Consider the following 16481-nt stretch of genomic DNA (forward strand, 5'->3'; position numbering starts at 1 on the left):
ACTGTCAAAAAATTATAATTTATATATAATTATAAAATTAATTATATAATTAATTTAATTATAAAATTAACTTAAAATTAATTATAAAATTAATTTTAAAAATTAAAAAAATAAATTTTAACATATTTTATTTTCCCCACCAAAGAAAAAAATAAATCTAAATCTAAATCAGATATTTCTACTTCCTCACAACCTAGTCTCTTATCAAAACTTTTCAAACTTCTGCCTTCACTCCGTCCTCATGTCATACAATTCGATGTTCTCCCCCTACTTCAATCTTTATACAATCCAATCTTCTACTCCCCCCTTATTCTCTCCAAAGCTCATTTAGTTCAATATTCTCCCTATCCTCAATCCCCTCTGATGTTTAATGTTCTTAACCTCTCAGCAGCTCTTGACATTACTTAAAAAGATTCTCTTTATTCCCTTAGCTCCAGTATTCATGTGGTCCTTCTCTAATTACTTTCAAGTCTCTTTTGTGACTCAATCAATTATTATTATTAAGGACCTGCAATTTACTAGGGATTGTGCTCAGTGTGTGAGGATTAAAAAAAAATCCAACACAGTGTGAGTGTTTTTCAAGGATTCATCTTTAGCTCTAATTCATTCACAGCTCCAACTATGCAGATAATTTTCAAATCTGTACCTCCAGGCCTGTTCTCCTTTCTGCTCTCTACGCCTGGATGCCTGCCCTTCTTTTCCATCTTCTGTTGAACTCAAATTTAACCTTTAAAGTACATCTCAAATGTCACCTCTTTCAGACAACCTTTCCTTATTTCCTAAATTGACATCTCAAATAGAGACCAGTTTTATACCCTCATCATACTGTTTTGTGTATTAATTACTTGTACTGATGTCAAATTCCACTACTAGGCTTAAAGTTTTTTGAAGGCAAGGGAAAAGACTTTATTTAAACTTTTATCATTTTCCTATTATACTAATAACTAATTATTAAATTAAGGTTGAGGTTTTTCTTTCCTATTTCCTCATTTAAGTACCAGTCCCTGTAGACTCCTCAGTCAGTCTCTGAAGGTAGATATGCTGATGGATAAGCTTGCTCAAATCCTCTGGGAACCTGCTTTGCAATCTTGGACAAGACCCCATCCAATCGAATATAATCTAGGTGAAGTCTGGCTCTTAGGAAATAAATGCATGTCATTGTACACCTCTGTTAAGAATCTAGGCAAAGCCAGCTTATGAAGAAGAAAAGCAACGGGAAGGGTCTGGGTAGAGATAGAGTCCTTTGTGCAGATTGCTGAGTCTCAGGATCAAGTCACATTATCAGGAGAAGGAGGAGCTGAACCCACTTCCCCATTAAAATGTCTACCCCCTCATTAATTGTTCACCAATAAGTGTTAGTTTTCACTTGTCAAGGGCACTTTTTTTTCCCCCAAAGGTATTTAAGCATTCAGGATCTCCATTGTTTTATCTTTGGTTACTGAGAGACCACTGACCATCAAAATTTATTATCAGCTAGACTAACTAATAAATTGATTATTAATTACCCAGAAACTATGTCTTCCAGTCCTTTCATTTATCTCATTATCTTCCTTGGAATTCAGCATAATGTTTCCATTAGAAATTTAATAAATACTTATGACACAGGGCCACAATTCTGAGCTCAAATGGACCAGATTCAATCCTGATGGCTTCAACTCTAAGCTTCACACTGGCCCCCCAATGTTATTCTTTGGAAGTATCAGTTTCTGGCTCAATTCCCTCTTTGGATGTTTACCTCACATACAAGCATGATGGTTAACAATCATGTTACTCTTCTGTTCGATAATGTTCACGATTGCCTCTAGGGTAAAATAAAAATTCATTAGCTTGGCATTTAAAGCCCTTTATGATATGACTTGAATCTATTTTACCAGACTAATTCCATATAACTGCCTGTATGACATTCTTTTTTTTTTATTTTCAGCAACAAATGCATCCCTTTCTCACCTCAATTACTTAGACTACCTAATTTCCTCCAAGGAAGCTAATGTGCCACTTTCTCAGGGAAACTTTTCCTGATTATTATATGTGTATTTTACATATTTACATATTTGTATTCCCACAGTAAAATATGAGCTTCTTGAAAGGAGAAACTATTTTTGTCTTTGCATCTCTAAGACCTATGACAATGTCAGACATATACTAAGACCTTAAGAAATACTTGTTGAATAGAATTAAGTGTTAATTTCTAAATAGAATTAATACAAGGAAATGAGCCCTTAGAAAGAGAATTGATGGTCAATATGACCAGCATGGATTCATCAAGAACAAGTTATACAAAATTAAATTTATCTAGATTATTTGGTAGTGCAGTGGATAGAACACAAGGACTGGAACCAGGAAGAGATGAGTTCAAATTTGCCTTTAGACACTTATTAGCTGTGTATCTCTTAACAATTCCCCTGACAGAGAAGCTATCTGCCTTAGTTTCCTCATCTGCAAAACGGAGATCCTCATAGCACTTACCTCCCAGGTTTGTGTGAGACTCAAATGAGATAATTGTAAAAATCTCAGCACAGTTCCTGACACATAGCAGGTACGATATAAATGTTAGTTATTATTATTTTCTTTTTATATCATTCTTTCCTTTTCAGTAATGTTTTTAAGGAGCACATGTATCAATAATACCAACTGATGCAAGATTAAAATATTTTTTCACATAATTTACCATAATTTCTTGCACATTAAATTAAGCACAAATAATTACAAGCATCTTATTTCAAGTAAAAATTCTATTTTTCATAGGTATTGACTGAATTGACTAACAAAATTTCATGCCTCAAAATATTCTTAAATGCTGAGCTTTCTATTTTGTTAAGTATATGTTCCAGGTACTATGATAGGCATGGAGATATAGAGACAAAAACAAAAAGCTCCCTATACTCAAAGAGCTTATATCTTACTGGAGGAATACCACGTGTACACAAATAGAAAAACCAAAATATTCACAATTTAAATGCAAAGTAATTTGGGGGCATCAGGAAAGGTCTTTTGTGGTATGAATTATGTGTCTTAAGCCTTGAAGAGAACCAGGCAAGAGTTTAGTAAAAAATATACAGTGAAGGAGAATGTCTAAAATAAAATGGAGCCATAATGTGAAGGAGTTTAAATGTCAAACAGAGGAGTTATATTATGTTGGTAGATCAGGAAAATGTCATAGGAATAATGAGGATCCAGCAAAACAGATAATAAAAAATAATAATATCTGTTAACATTCAAGTAATTTTTTAAGGCTTGCAAAGCACTTTACAAATATCAATTTATTTTATCCTTACAGCAATCCAGGGAGGTAGATGGCATTATTATTCCCATTTTACAATATAATGAAACAGATAGAAAGTCAATGATTTGTCCAGTGTCCCACCGCTAGGATTTAAACTCAGGTTTTTCTAACTCCAGGTCCAGTCTTTTACTCACTATATTACTTGGCCAATAAAAAAGTCTCAGAAAGTCCTTGTGAATAAGATGAAAATTTGTGGAAGGTGACAATTTGATATGAAGCTATTTGAATGATTAGAACCAAAGAACCTCTCAAGACCTTTCTTTAGTATATTCTTTCCTTATTATCTATTCCACATTCAACATGTGTAATGAAAACAGATGAGGCAGTCACATATTGAGCACAAGAAATAGTTGATGAATTGACTACACGCTCTATTGGAATCCTTAAGATGATAAGAGAGCTTATGATTATTACACCCTGTCTTGGTGTGATTCCCATGTATGTCAGCCAACATAGGCAAACATGGATGAAGTGCAATCTAAATCACTGAAGGGAATGTTTACATTGATTCATATGAGCATGTTTCATGAATATGCCTTTAAACATAACGTATTTTCCCTTTTTTTCCTCAATAGTTCCCTTGTATGTGATTATGCCTGCCAATTATTTTTTCTTTGGATTCATAGGGTCTTTAGAAATGGCAGAGACATAAAAAGCCATTAAATCCATTTTATATAAGCCTTTCCTTTACTTCTTGTGTTCAATTTTGTCTTGCTACCTCTCCATTTAGCTGAAATACAATAATTTCTATCCGTATATTTTATCTATACATCTTTATCTTTCAACATTTTTCTTCTACAAAGGGCATTGGCATTGTTTGGTTTTGTTTTTAATTTATTCATCTCTTTTCTCTTTACAATCTACTTCATTTAAATAGTTTGGAATCTTAATATTAAAAAACAATTTTCTTTTTTTAAATTGATAATAGGTAATTTGAGTTTTGTGTTGTTCACCAAATCTGATTTTAGTTTTTTCCCCAAATTTGTCTTTCTTAAATTTTTCTTTTGTTTAGTCTATAATCATCTCTCTGTAGCTGTAGTTCATTTTAACTGAGGCAATTCCTTCTGTCCTTCAACCCCTTTCATTACCCTTTTTATTCATCTCAGTCCAATACTCTGCTCACCTTTTTTTGACTTTATATCTTACTATAAATTCTCCTATGTATGGGACTTTGCACAGTACTCTCTCACTTAAATCCAATTTATTTGCAAGTCAAAACATTCTATATAGATGTTTATGTTTTTAATTATCAAGACAAAACTCAATTTCTCAAAGTCTTGAATGAACCTCTAGTCACCCACTTCACATCTATTTTTCTCTACTTATATTTGAAAATGATAAATAGATCTCTTGGCCCCTCCTTTTACATTTTCTATAATTTGCCAGGACATTCTTACAAAATGTTTTGAAAAGGTGTTTTCTTTTAGTATGATGCAGGAGAAACAATAATAGCTAATATTCATACAGTGCTTTAAGTTTGCAAAGTGTTTTACAAATATTAACCTATTTGATTTTTACAATAACTCTGGGGGAATAGATGCTATAATTATCCCCATTTTTAAGATGAGGAAATTGACTCACAGAGAGGTTAGACATGCCTAGGGTGTGTCTGAGGAAAAATTTAAACTTAGATTTGTCTTATGTCTGTCCATTGTGCCACGGGACTCAAAAGTATTCTCAATTTTATAGTGATTTTTGAGAAATAGAATCAATGCAGAATAAAATTGCACCATTCTGCAGCTACTACTGAGTCTTACAGAGAAAACTCACTGACCAAAACCAGTAAGGTGCTTTGTTTGTTGTTTCTGGTTCATCATATGAAAATGAATGGAAAGAGTTCATATAACTTTCAAATATGTCAGGGGAAAAGCTGACCATTTACATTTTATTTTTCCTAGCACAGAAATGATAACTCTATTTTCCTGTGGCACACCTCCTCATATTTAGTTTTTATTACCAAAATTAGATTTATTCTTACTTGACAGAAAAAAAAATTAGAAATGGACTTGTGAAAATATAAAATAAACAGAGCAAGACTAAAATAGGGATTGAAAAGTTCAATTGCTCCTTGGCTGACACATATTCTGTAATGGGCATCCAATATATAAATCTCTCTCCTCTTAAAGGAGCCACCCTTTTGTGAAGTAGCAGGAAATTCATGTCTCCAATAACAAGAAATGGTCCTCAAATACAAACATCCCAGAAAATCGCAAAGAGCAAATGAATTCTCTTACCTTTCGTGAAAGGCAACAGCACCTAGCTGAAGTGACATTTAAAAAACCCTGGAAAAGTCAGAGCATGTTTGAACCTTTTGAAGATGTTTTAGTTGGACAGTTAACTAGGTAAGACAAAACTAGAAGAGAATGCAAAGGTCAGCCCAACTTTCATAAAGCATGACAAGATGTAGAGTTGGATACGTGATCAAGACCTCTTGTTCTCTGTAGCTTTAAAAAAAGATGGATTGTATAGCAAACCTCCCTAATTCTATATTATAAAGTTTCCAATATTAGGTAGTACAGTTGATATTTTTTGTCAGTGGCAGATCTCAACCTAGACCATAAGATACCATGTAATATTGGTAGGGTCACTAATGTTATGGTGTGGAGGGGTTCTTGGAGGTCATACCTAGAGACTTCAAACAAAATTTACCAAGGTGGAAAGGCTTTTGTAGGACACTGTTCACGTCTGTTTAGCATCTAGCAGAATGCCTTACACACATGAGCATATATATCAGAAAGCTGATTTCATCTGCTTAGGAGTTTTGTGGGTTCTAAATTTTCTTCACTGATTCAGATTAAAGATTTCTAAAACTAGTTGCATCTCAAAATTAAGTATCTTGCCCAGGATCAAACATTTATGTCACGGACAGATGTTGAAATTTCAAACCCAATGCTCTATCCTGGAAATAGTGAGATATTTATAGATGTTTTATTCAGGAAATGTATTTAAGATAGAGATACATTTTGGCTATAGTCAGGAAATATTTAATCATGAGAATAAAAACCTAAGTGAAGACGTTTTCTTCTACCTTATTTCCAAGCTTCTGAGGCCATCTCTAGTCATCCTAACATGTCTTGCTACTGAACTCATGGTTCTGGAGGAGAGAGTGAGGTTGGTGACTTTGCACAGCTCTCCCTCACTTCAATCCAATTTACTTACAAGTCAAGACATCACCCTGCTGATGTCACGTTCCCCTTTAAGAACAAAGGGCAAGCATCAATAATAGCCGGGGCAATGGGACATTACTGAGTAGCCTACATCATTGTGCTAGTACTAGGGATGCTATCAGGTAGCCACACGTTGCCATCTGCTGGCCATCCCTGTAATTGGGATTTGGGAAATTGAGGAAAAACTCTTTTTGGGGAAGGGGGGGAGGGGACAAAACTAAAAACAAAATTGTCCATATGAAAAGAAATCAACTATTAAAACTTGAAAAGGAGAAAAGGACGGAGAAAATAAGCAATAAAGCTAAAGTATTTTATTAATAATTTATTGTCAGTAAGAAAGACTGGCTAATGGTAGTTTTCAGTAAAAACCTTTACAAGACCATTGCATCACAAATATACAGACACTATAAAAACTGTGTCGTGGTGGTTTTGGTTCTAAACAGGTATGCAGAGGGTCCCCATTACACTTTCCAATAAGGGAAAAATGTGTTTAATTCTAAAATAAAGCAACCCATTTAAGACATCTCCATGTACCGTGTCTGACCTAGAAAGTACTAGGTTCCCTTCATCCTATATACAGCTAGTATTGCAAGAATATAGTGAAATGTTTTCATGAAGACTTGTACGTACCACAGTGGAAATGGACATATAGCAAAAGCCCAATAATCAAAATCTGGGCAATGACAGAACAACACCATTACGATTCAATGGAAAATGAACTGACAAAATATCTACAAAATCTAATAAAAATTATTAAAAACAAATCTGTACATACATTTACAAAAAAAATAAGAAAAAAGTTAATGTAATGAAATCTAGATGAATCATGCTAAAATGGTGATGAGGTCTGGCTGATTTTTGCTTTTATTACTTTAACATAGAAAAAGTAAATAAAAAAAAACACATTTATGAATGGCACAGCCAATGTAAATCTTAAGTTCATCCAATCACACACAGTAGGTCAGGAAATGAAACCCAGGTAACATGTGGAAATGAGCTGCATGATCCAGGGCAGCCATGCCAGTTTTAGCTCATAGAAAACAAAGCATTCAAGCGCTGCTGCAAAGAAAATTAAGATCTTCGGGATAGCGGTCTAGAATTAAGTTCTTGAAAGTCCAGGCACTTTTTTTTTCCTCCAGAATTTGAGTGTCAGACTTCCGTGTGCTGCTGCGTATCCAATGGAGGAATGGTCACATCTTCGAAGTGGCCATCCTCTCCACTCTCATAGTCACTCATCATGACCTCCGACTCCATCTCGCAGCACGCTGACACATCGGAGCACGAAGCCGTCGAAGCGTACACAGACATGGACATGTTGTCTACAGTGGGTGCTTCAAAGTCTCTGTTATACCCCGAAGGGTAAGGGGCAAAGGGTTCTCTACAACTACTGCTCTCTCCATTCACTGTCTTTTGAGGTTCAGACATATCTACGGGATAAAAATTGGGCAGAAACTGGTTGAAGTTGAACCTCTGCCGGCTTTTTGTGGAAGAGCCCAAGCTACGCACTGTAGCAGGCATGTCTTTAGGGGGTTGTATTGATTCAAACTGATCGCTGAATTCTGGCGGCAATGGTGGTAGTTCATCAGGTGCAGGGAAATCTTCTGGGGGAGGCGGGAAATCACTTTCAATATCATAACCTCCTGGGTAATAGTCTGTATCGATTGCACTTGGATCTGTATAGAGGGGGGTTTGCTCATCAATGACCTCATAATTGGGAAACTCCTGAATATCCGGCAATGGAACATTTGGCATCCAATCAGAAGTGTCCCAGTGATACCCTAAAATGAGGGAAAATGGTACAAAATGGAATTAAATGTTTTAGCATTTCTTTCACATAAACACTCTGAAGAAAAGTAGACAGTGTAGAATTAAGACATGCTTTATTTTCAGATTAATTTGTTCAACTCAACTGAATTCCTCAGGGTCCTTACCCATATACAAATGTTGATGGTCCAAAAGCTTAGTAGGCACCAGCTATAGTTTCTGAAAGTTAGATTTTCATGGCAATGCACAACAGCCAAGCAAACAATTTTAATGTAAGCAATGTGCTAAAAATTAAATTGTGGATAATATTCAGAAGCAAACAAAGAAAAACCAACCCAACATGCTTCTACAAACTATGTCTTAATGACTAGAACAACTTTTGGTGAAATACATCTGAGTTTAGTTTTGGACTTATTTAATCTTAAGAAATATTTGATATGATACTGAGCATATTCATGATATAAGCAGCTTAAATACACACTTACAAACTTCGTCAAGTTTAAAAAGGCTAGATATTAAAGAGAGGGAAATCCAAAATGTGTAATATATTGAATAATGGCATTTTTGTACATGCAAGCAAACCAGGCTTTATGTAGGATGGGAAAAAAATTCATTCTGTTCTCATTTCTGTCTTTTAAGATTCTACTTTTTAAAGATTTTCTCCATAAAACTAGTCCTCTCTTCTACCAGGGCTCTCTTACGTCCTCAAACTTTGCTAGGATCTTTTGAATCCATCCTGACGATTAGGAAGAGGTGGTTTCAAATTCTATCACACACAAAGATTGGCTCTGGGCAAACCTTTTCTTGTGTACTTTTCAAGGCTTCCAGACAACTCTGGAACAGAGGAGTTCCTATTACATCTGGAATCACAGGATGATTCAAAATCTGGGCTTCTCCTTTGCCCTATTATAATCCTACCTTCTATTATACAGATTTAAACTGCACTAAGACTATACTTGTAGGTAGGCTCACTGTTAGACTGTAAACTCTTTGAGGGCAGAAACTGTCTTCTTTTCATCTTTATTTAGAAAAAAATATGAAGTAAATGCTGTATACTTAATGAATGTTGTATCTCCTTAATGCAGGAAACAACATTAAATAAGTGAAAGAAAATCAGTATTAAGTCAAACCATTACATAAGAGACTTTTTAAAGTAGAATACCAATGAACAACCGCATGCATAAGTCACCTTTTGATTTGGTGAGATCAGGTGCAGCGAAAGATTCTTTAGACAGCAAAGTAAAAAAGAGAAGAAAATATTTACAATTAGGAATCAAACAGAAAATGTTTAAGAAATTAAAGAAACAGTAACAATACAGTGATGTTCTGTAGCATCAATAGGAAATTGGGTTCTTTCATGACCCTTCACTAGATTCTAGTGATCCCTACTGAAAGGAAGGGTTATTACAACCAAAATGAAGTATGCTGGGAGGAGTGAGGAGAACAATTACTGCGCAATGTAACATTCTCCTTAAATAAGTTATTTTGCTTTTCTTATGATTTGAAATCTGCCCTTGGAAGAAAACGAGCAAAAATCTAATCCTACACAATTAAAATCATACAGTTATAGTACTGAAAACAAAATAGATATGAATTATTAGTTCTAAATGCCCATAGGATAACGACAATTAGCAAGGTATTAAAACTCTATTCTTTTAGGTCATGCATAATAATCCACAGCTCGTTCCCTCCCACATTCACCCTCCAGTTCAAGATGATGAAAAACCACAAATGTTATTTCCAGAGCATTAAACAATTCTTAAGGCACCTGTGTCCAACTCCAACCGTAATTTCTTTTGAAATCTTGCTCACTGCAGATGGGATGTAGGAATGTAATATGATTTGACTGGCTTTAACATTTTTAACCAATTTCTAAGGAAATAATCTTAACAGCTTATTTTCTTTCCTCCAACCTGTAATTACATACATCCTTTGAGCAATATAACAGAGGGAACATACAACATGGCTGTTAGTTAAGTCTGGGGCATCTCAGCAAACATAATCTAAGGACTGGAGGCAACCTCAGTGGTCATGTATATATTCAGCCCATAGCTTCTTAGGATTCCTGCTATCACATTCTTGTTAAAAGATACTACTAGAAGATCTCCAGGGACAGAAATCACCACTGTCTAATAATCCCACTTCTGGAAAGCTCTAATGATCATATAGATTTTGCTCATTTTAAGTTGAAAACTGCCTTTTTATTGACTGTCAGTTTTCCCATGTACTAAAATCAGGACTTTTGACTTTAAGGCCTCTACCGTCTAAATAGATGATCCTATCATTCTGTTACTAAGAAGATACACACAAATCCTTAAATTTTAAGGAAATACCCAAAATGAAATCCTAGTTTTCAAAACTTCAGTTTTGCTTCTCTAACCCATGCTGATATAGGGTATGTGACATATCCATTTACAGAGAAATGCAACATGTAGTAAATAGATGGAGCACAATTTATACCCAGGAGGATCTGAATTCAAATTCTGTCTCTGAATGCTATTTTTGAAACTGCCTGACTTTAGTCAAGTTGCTGAGCCTCAGCTTTCTGATTTGCAATATGCAAATAGCAATATTTGCCCTACTCCAAGTGCCACCCATTATTCACAGTATTTATCAAAAGGTTCAGACAGTCACTAACCAAATCTGAATCAGCTGACTGGGAGGCAACTGATACACAAAAATGTGCATGATGCTTTTCTTAATCTGGTACACTTTCAGGACTGAGAGGACAATACCTTCAAGATGTCTTTAGTGCAGTGTTTAACATAGTGCCTGGCACACAGTAGGCATTTAATAACTGTTTACTGATTGGGTGAGGAATTACAATTAGTAACTCTGGCTTTAATAACGCTGACCTTTTTCTGACAACCTAATTTGGCATTAAACTATAATTCAATACTATCTTAAAAAGTCCAGCATACAAAATTCTAAGTTAACAGGCTCTGTAGAGTAAATTTTATGACAAACTGCTGCCACCATTAAGTGAATAGAGTATGCTGCTCTGCCTCAGTTTAAGGGCTGTCAATTTAACACTGGACAGGTAGGATGGTGAATATAACTATTCTCACAGATTTTGATTCTGCAACTCATTTACCTTCCTAAAACGGACTGATGACCAGGTCCCAAAGGGCTTTTGTTTATGTAGATACTATATACTGATATTTATTATGTTAGAAATTAAAACAGCTTAATATTATTTTGAAATTGCTCTCTGATACCTAAGACTCTTGGACCTAAAATAAGCCAGAGGAGATCTCAGCTACCATTTGGGAAGACAGTAGGATGGCTTCGCTACCCTGAACCCTCTGTTTTGGACTGAGAATCCCTGGTGTGGTAGATAGGGAACTGGAATTAGAATTAATAAGACCGAATTCAAAGCCTAACTACACTTAATGTTACCCCAGCAAACCTCTAAATCTCTTGATTGCACTCTTTCCCCCACCTCCACCTCTCCACCAGGTAACTAAACTACAGAGCAGGTACAGGTGTGCATTCATAGGGGTTTCCTCATATTTATGAAATTATAAGATTAGTCCCATCCTATCCTAATCATTCAAACTAGTCTTTTAGAGACTATCTTTTCCTTTCAATTTTTAACCAATGTGTAAGCTCATTTTCATGGATAAATCTTTAACATAAGTCTTAGAACTTATTCTCTGATGCTCAAGACTCTTGGAACTAAATAAGCCAGAGGAGGTCTCAGCCACCATTTGGGAGGAAAGTGGAATGATTTATTCCTATTTTGGAGCTTGTAAGTAAATACACCCAACAAACATATCCCACAGAACATGAGCTAATTTCATTTTTGTTTTGAACACTCTTGAATTAGAGAGGCTGTACCATCCTATTTAAAAAACAAGTGCCCTTTTCACTTGAATAATCAAAGAAACAATGAAGTAATACTACACGTGGAATAGCACATCTCACAAACATCAAAAAATACATATATGCAAAAAGAGGAGGCAATAAGAGGTCCTATGGATCAACAATGTGTGCATTACCCTTTGTGTTGTGTCTGAATAGGAAGCGTTTATATTGGCCTGGCCTAGTTCTTAGAACTTATCTATACCAATAGCCTTATCTCACAGATGAGAATATCAAGAGAAAACAAGACAGAATAAATCAACTGTAGAATAAAATTTTAAGCGAAGCTTCCTGACAGTCTAGTATTAATGTATTCATAGCTATTAAAATACATTTTTTAATCTTTCTGAAATAAAGTCTTCTAAAAACATACTTCTTGACTCCTCTTGATACATATAATAGACACAAAAAGATTTCACGAGACACGTTTTGAGGACGACTTCATTAACATAAAGCAAATCATTAAGCCACTGTACCTATGAAGCCAGTGTAAACAATGAAAAGCGAAGCATCTATGTGTGAACGTGTACTGATAGATACCTTCTTTATCCACCATGTCAACATCAACAACAGCATTGACAAGGTGTATTACCGTCACCAAGGAAGCTTGTAAAGGATGAAAAAGTTAGGAAAAACTAGTGTTAGTAGGTGTATGAAAATATAACAGGAAGAACAAACATGACTATAAGGGGGGGTTCTAATATTGCAGTCACTGTTAATTGCCATTAAAGCATAAACTTCCTAGCATGGTTAATTTTTTTTTCTTCTATAAACTGCATCATCTATATATCTGAGACTTTCCCCACCAATTATTTCCTGGTAAAGTGAACTTTATTTTTGAGTATTAAGTACAACAATAACAAATCTAAAACTTTCCACTGTTTTAGCTGAACAATCACACAGAAGTCCAATTTCTTAAAAGTTAAAAGTCAGCATAAGAATATGGTTGAGTTTTTTCTTAACTTAAATGTCTCAAGAGCTAAGCATGGCAAGTTTTAAGAGGCAACTTAGTTTTTAATTCAATTCAACAAATATTTGTTAATCATCTACCGCTTGCAAAGTATTCTCTTAGATGGAAGGAATGCTAAGATAATGAAAACAAAGTTCTTGATCAGAAAGGTGTGCAGTTAAATAACGTACGCACAAAAATTACTTCAATATTAAGGAGAATTGGAGAGTGCAAAGAAGCGTGAGTGTTTAGGGAGAACTATTTCTTTTGTGGAAGTATGGGGAGGTGGTATCTGACCTGGGCTTTGAAAGAAAAAAAAAATTTTCTTGACAAATGGAAAAATAGAAAATGTCACACGCAGGCATGAAATATGGAAAACGGTAGTATGAAGGACAGTTCAGGAGTCAAGTGAGAAGACTAGTAGAATTATTCAGAAGATAGAAAATGCTGAAGAAGTTGGTAATGTGAGATAGAATCAAAAGAATCTACTAAATTGTAGATTTACAATTTAAAAGAATCTGGATACTGATTTCATTTGGGATTAGAGGTAAAGGAGAGGGAACATCCAAAATAGAGTGAAAAATTCAGCAGGCTCAGAGAGGGACTTTTTGGGGTAATGGGGGAGTAAAATAGATAATGAGATCAGTTTCAAACAAGATTTTGAGGTGTTGTCATGATATTCAGATAGAGATGTTTAATAGCTGCTAGAAACAAGAAATGAGAACTCCTTAGGAGAAATCAGGGAGGGAGAAATCATTTTTAATCATGTTCACTCAGATGGGAAGAAAGTATCAGAACTTGCAGGCTACCTACATCTGGAAGATAAGTGAGGAGGAGATAAGAGAAATAAGATCAGTCAAAATTGCAAAGGAATCCTGTAACATAAGGGAACAAAAGAAGAGATACATATGGCAGCAACAGATCTTTGTGCTGTTACTTCCTAATATTATGAAGAAGTTTCACTCGGTTTTCTCTTACTGGCCTTCCCTCTCTTGTACATGGAGACTTGGCTTTGTAACATGAGCACAAAGCAAAGAATCTCTGTTTCTCTCAGCTTTCATGTGCTGATTTTGGGAAGGCTCTGCATAGAAAAAAGGTAAGAGTGCTTTGAGGGTGACTCTGCATCCTCCATGACTCAACTGCCCGATTTTCTTTTTGTGAGAATATGAAAGAGGAAGGGACAACCAAAAGTCAGGTGTCATGGTATTCAAGGCCAAGATCATCAAACTGGTTAAACATTTCTGGGAATCTCTTGTCAGATTCTTCAAAATAAAGACAATTTAAAGTTGCATCTGGGCAATACTTGTGCCACAAATGCACTTTTTGACAATTAATATACATTAAGTATCTTCTCTTAAAAATGTGATGGAATGCTGATTTGGAGTAAGTTCTGGATTCAAATCCTTCCTCTGACATACCTCAGTGATGTGACAATGGGCAGTCACTTTAGGAATTACCTTAAAAGACAGATTGCCTCTCAGGTGATTGATGTGTATATGAAGTGTAGATATTCAATGTCTTGTAATTGATGACCCTACAGATCAGACTTTTATTTTATAACCTGATGTGATAATTAATCAATTGGCAAACTAGCAAATTAAAAGTCAATTAAGAAACCTAAGTGCTTATTTGTAACGAGTAGTAGGCCAGAATACAAAAGAAATAACTTCTACCCTCAAGGAGGTGGGGTAGAGTACAAATAAGTGAGAATATAAATATATACAGAATGGCAAAGTAATTTCTGGAGGGCCACTAACAGATATGGGGAACAGGAATGATTTTTCAATTAAGTTTTAGTCCTTTTGTCTGGCATCACATTAAAGTAGTTCTCTAAGTGGGGAAGATTAGACAGTAATTAGGTAGTGTAGAAAGAAAAAGGGAAAAAAAATCAATTCTGGTCATTAGAACCAAAGATATTAAGGAAAGAATATTTAATGAAATCATTATATAGTGACACTAATTATTTGAACTAGTATAAAAAAAAAGCGATTTGACTTTTATCCTTGAGTATAATAAAAAGTGATTCTTTCTGTACCACATTTGAGATGTAACAATTGTTAATACGATAGTGGATTTTGCAGATCCACATTATTCTGGAACTAGAACTAATAAACAATTACTTCTTTTTTCATATCAACAAATTATGTTAAAAGAAGAACTGAAATATATATTTTTTCTAAAAACTTTTTATTTCAAAACACTTGAAGACTGAGATATATTACCAGGGATAACACATATGAAGAGTAGCATCCAAAGCACCATGGAGAACATGATTGGAAAAGAAAGAACAGCCATCTTGAAGAGAGTAAAGAAATGAATAAGAACCGTTTACATTGACCACTTTGAAACAATGAAAGAATCAGAAGAAGGCCTCCACTACTTAGGATCCTTTATGAATAAAAAAGATAGAGCAAGAAAAGATGTGTATGGCTTTTATATTTTTATAGGTAGGTGTATCTTACAGATACCTCAGGGATATAATCACTTACAGATGAAAAAACTCAGGTATATAGAGTTCAAGTGATTTGCTCAAGAATAAGTGGAATATTCAGAATTTAAACGAGTTCAATTCTTTTAAAGTCCAAATTTTAGGCTCCTTCATACCAGATACTATATCATGGACTTATCAAAAAAATAAATAAATAAAATAAATAAATAAATGTCAAATATTTTGTAAGGCCTAAAAACTAAAAATAAACCTTTAAAAAGTTAATTTTGGATAGTAAAAATTATTTTACTCTATTTTTGAGTATATTAGTATTTTTTTCTATTTCAAAAAAGTATGGTTGGCCATGAAATGAATGCTATTCATAGTGGTTGAAAACCAGGTAAGCCTCTTCATCTTCTACCTTGAAGTTCTCATGAACTTCCTTCATTACAAATCTAAAGGAACATAGAAGCAGTTTCTTAAATTCCATTCCGAATAAGGAAACAGACAAAAATCTTATAATTCTAGAAAAGTCAATGTGTTAGAATTTTCTCTCTACTCTAAAAAGGAGACCTGCCAACAAAATGCCTTAGTTGCTAATGTCAAATAGAAAAATCTTTATATATGGTAAAAGCACACAAGATTAATGTAACCAGAGATAATTTTATTCAACAATCCATAGGGTATCAATATTAAGAAAACTAGAGATACCCATATTAACCAAAGGTATTCAACACTACTATGTATGTTATCTGGAGACAAATCTAAAAGGAAAAGACATTTTCTATGGATAGAGAGGTTCTGTTATATTATATGAATTGTATCAAGCTTTATATCACTACAGTATTCCCTCAATGAAGTTCATAGCTATTCAAAGGAACTTGACCTTGTATATCTACAAAGGAAAAACCAAGTGAGTGAAGAATGCATATTGTCCAAATGATATGTAGCTGAATGAAGTCCATAGTTTATATTAGTTCATATATATTAGACACACTGAAGGTGGACAGTGTCCATCTCTCTCCA

The 16481-nt window shown here is 34.5% G+C and overlaps 1 protein-coding gene across 3 annotated transcripts in view; it reads right to left on the reverse strand.

Moving 5' to 3' along the window:
• Positions 1–6757: 6757 nt before the first annotated feature.
• FAT1 (FAT atypical cadherin 1) overlaps positions 6758–16481 on the reverse strand; it is a 168711-nt gene continuing 158987 nt past the window's right edge. For 2 of the 3 annotated variants that reach the window (XM_074273942.1, XM_074273943.1), the window contains exon 27: positions 6758–8228. In XM_074273942.1, coding sequence (XP_074130043.1) covers positions 7600–8228 — 629 coding nt within the window. In that variant the 3' untranslated portion in view covers positions 6758–7599. Of the gene's footprint in view, positions 8229–9403; positions 9440–16481 lie in introns of all 3 variants that reach the window. The other variant, XM_074273944.1, reaches the window with a different exon arrangement.

This window comes from Sminthopsis crassicaudata, chromosome 6 (assembly GCF_048593235.1).
Source record: "Sminthopsis crassicaudata isolate SCR6 chromosome 6, ASM4859323v1, whole genome shotgun sequence".
NCBI classification, from domain to species: Eukaryota; Metazoa; Chordata; class Mammalia; order Dasyuromorphia; family Dasyuridae; genus Sminthopsis; species Sminthopsis crassicaudata.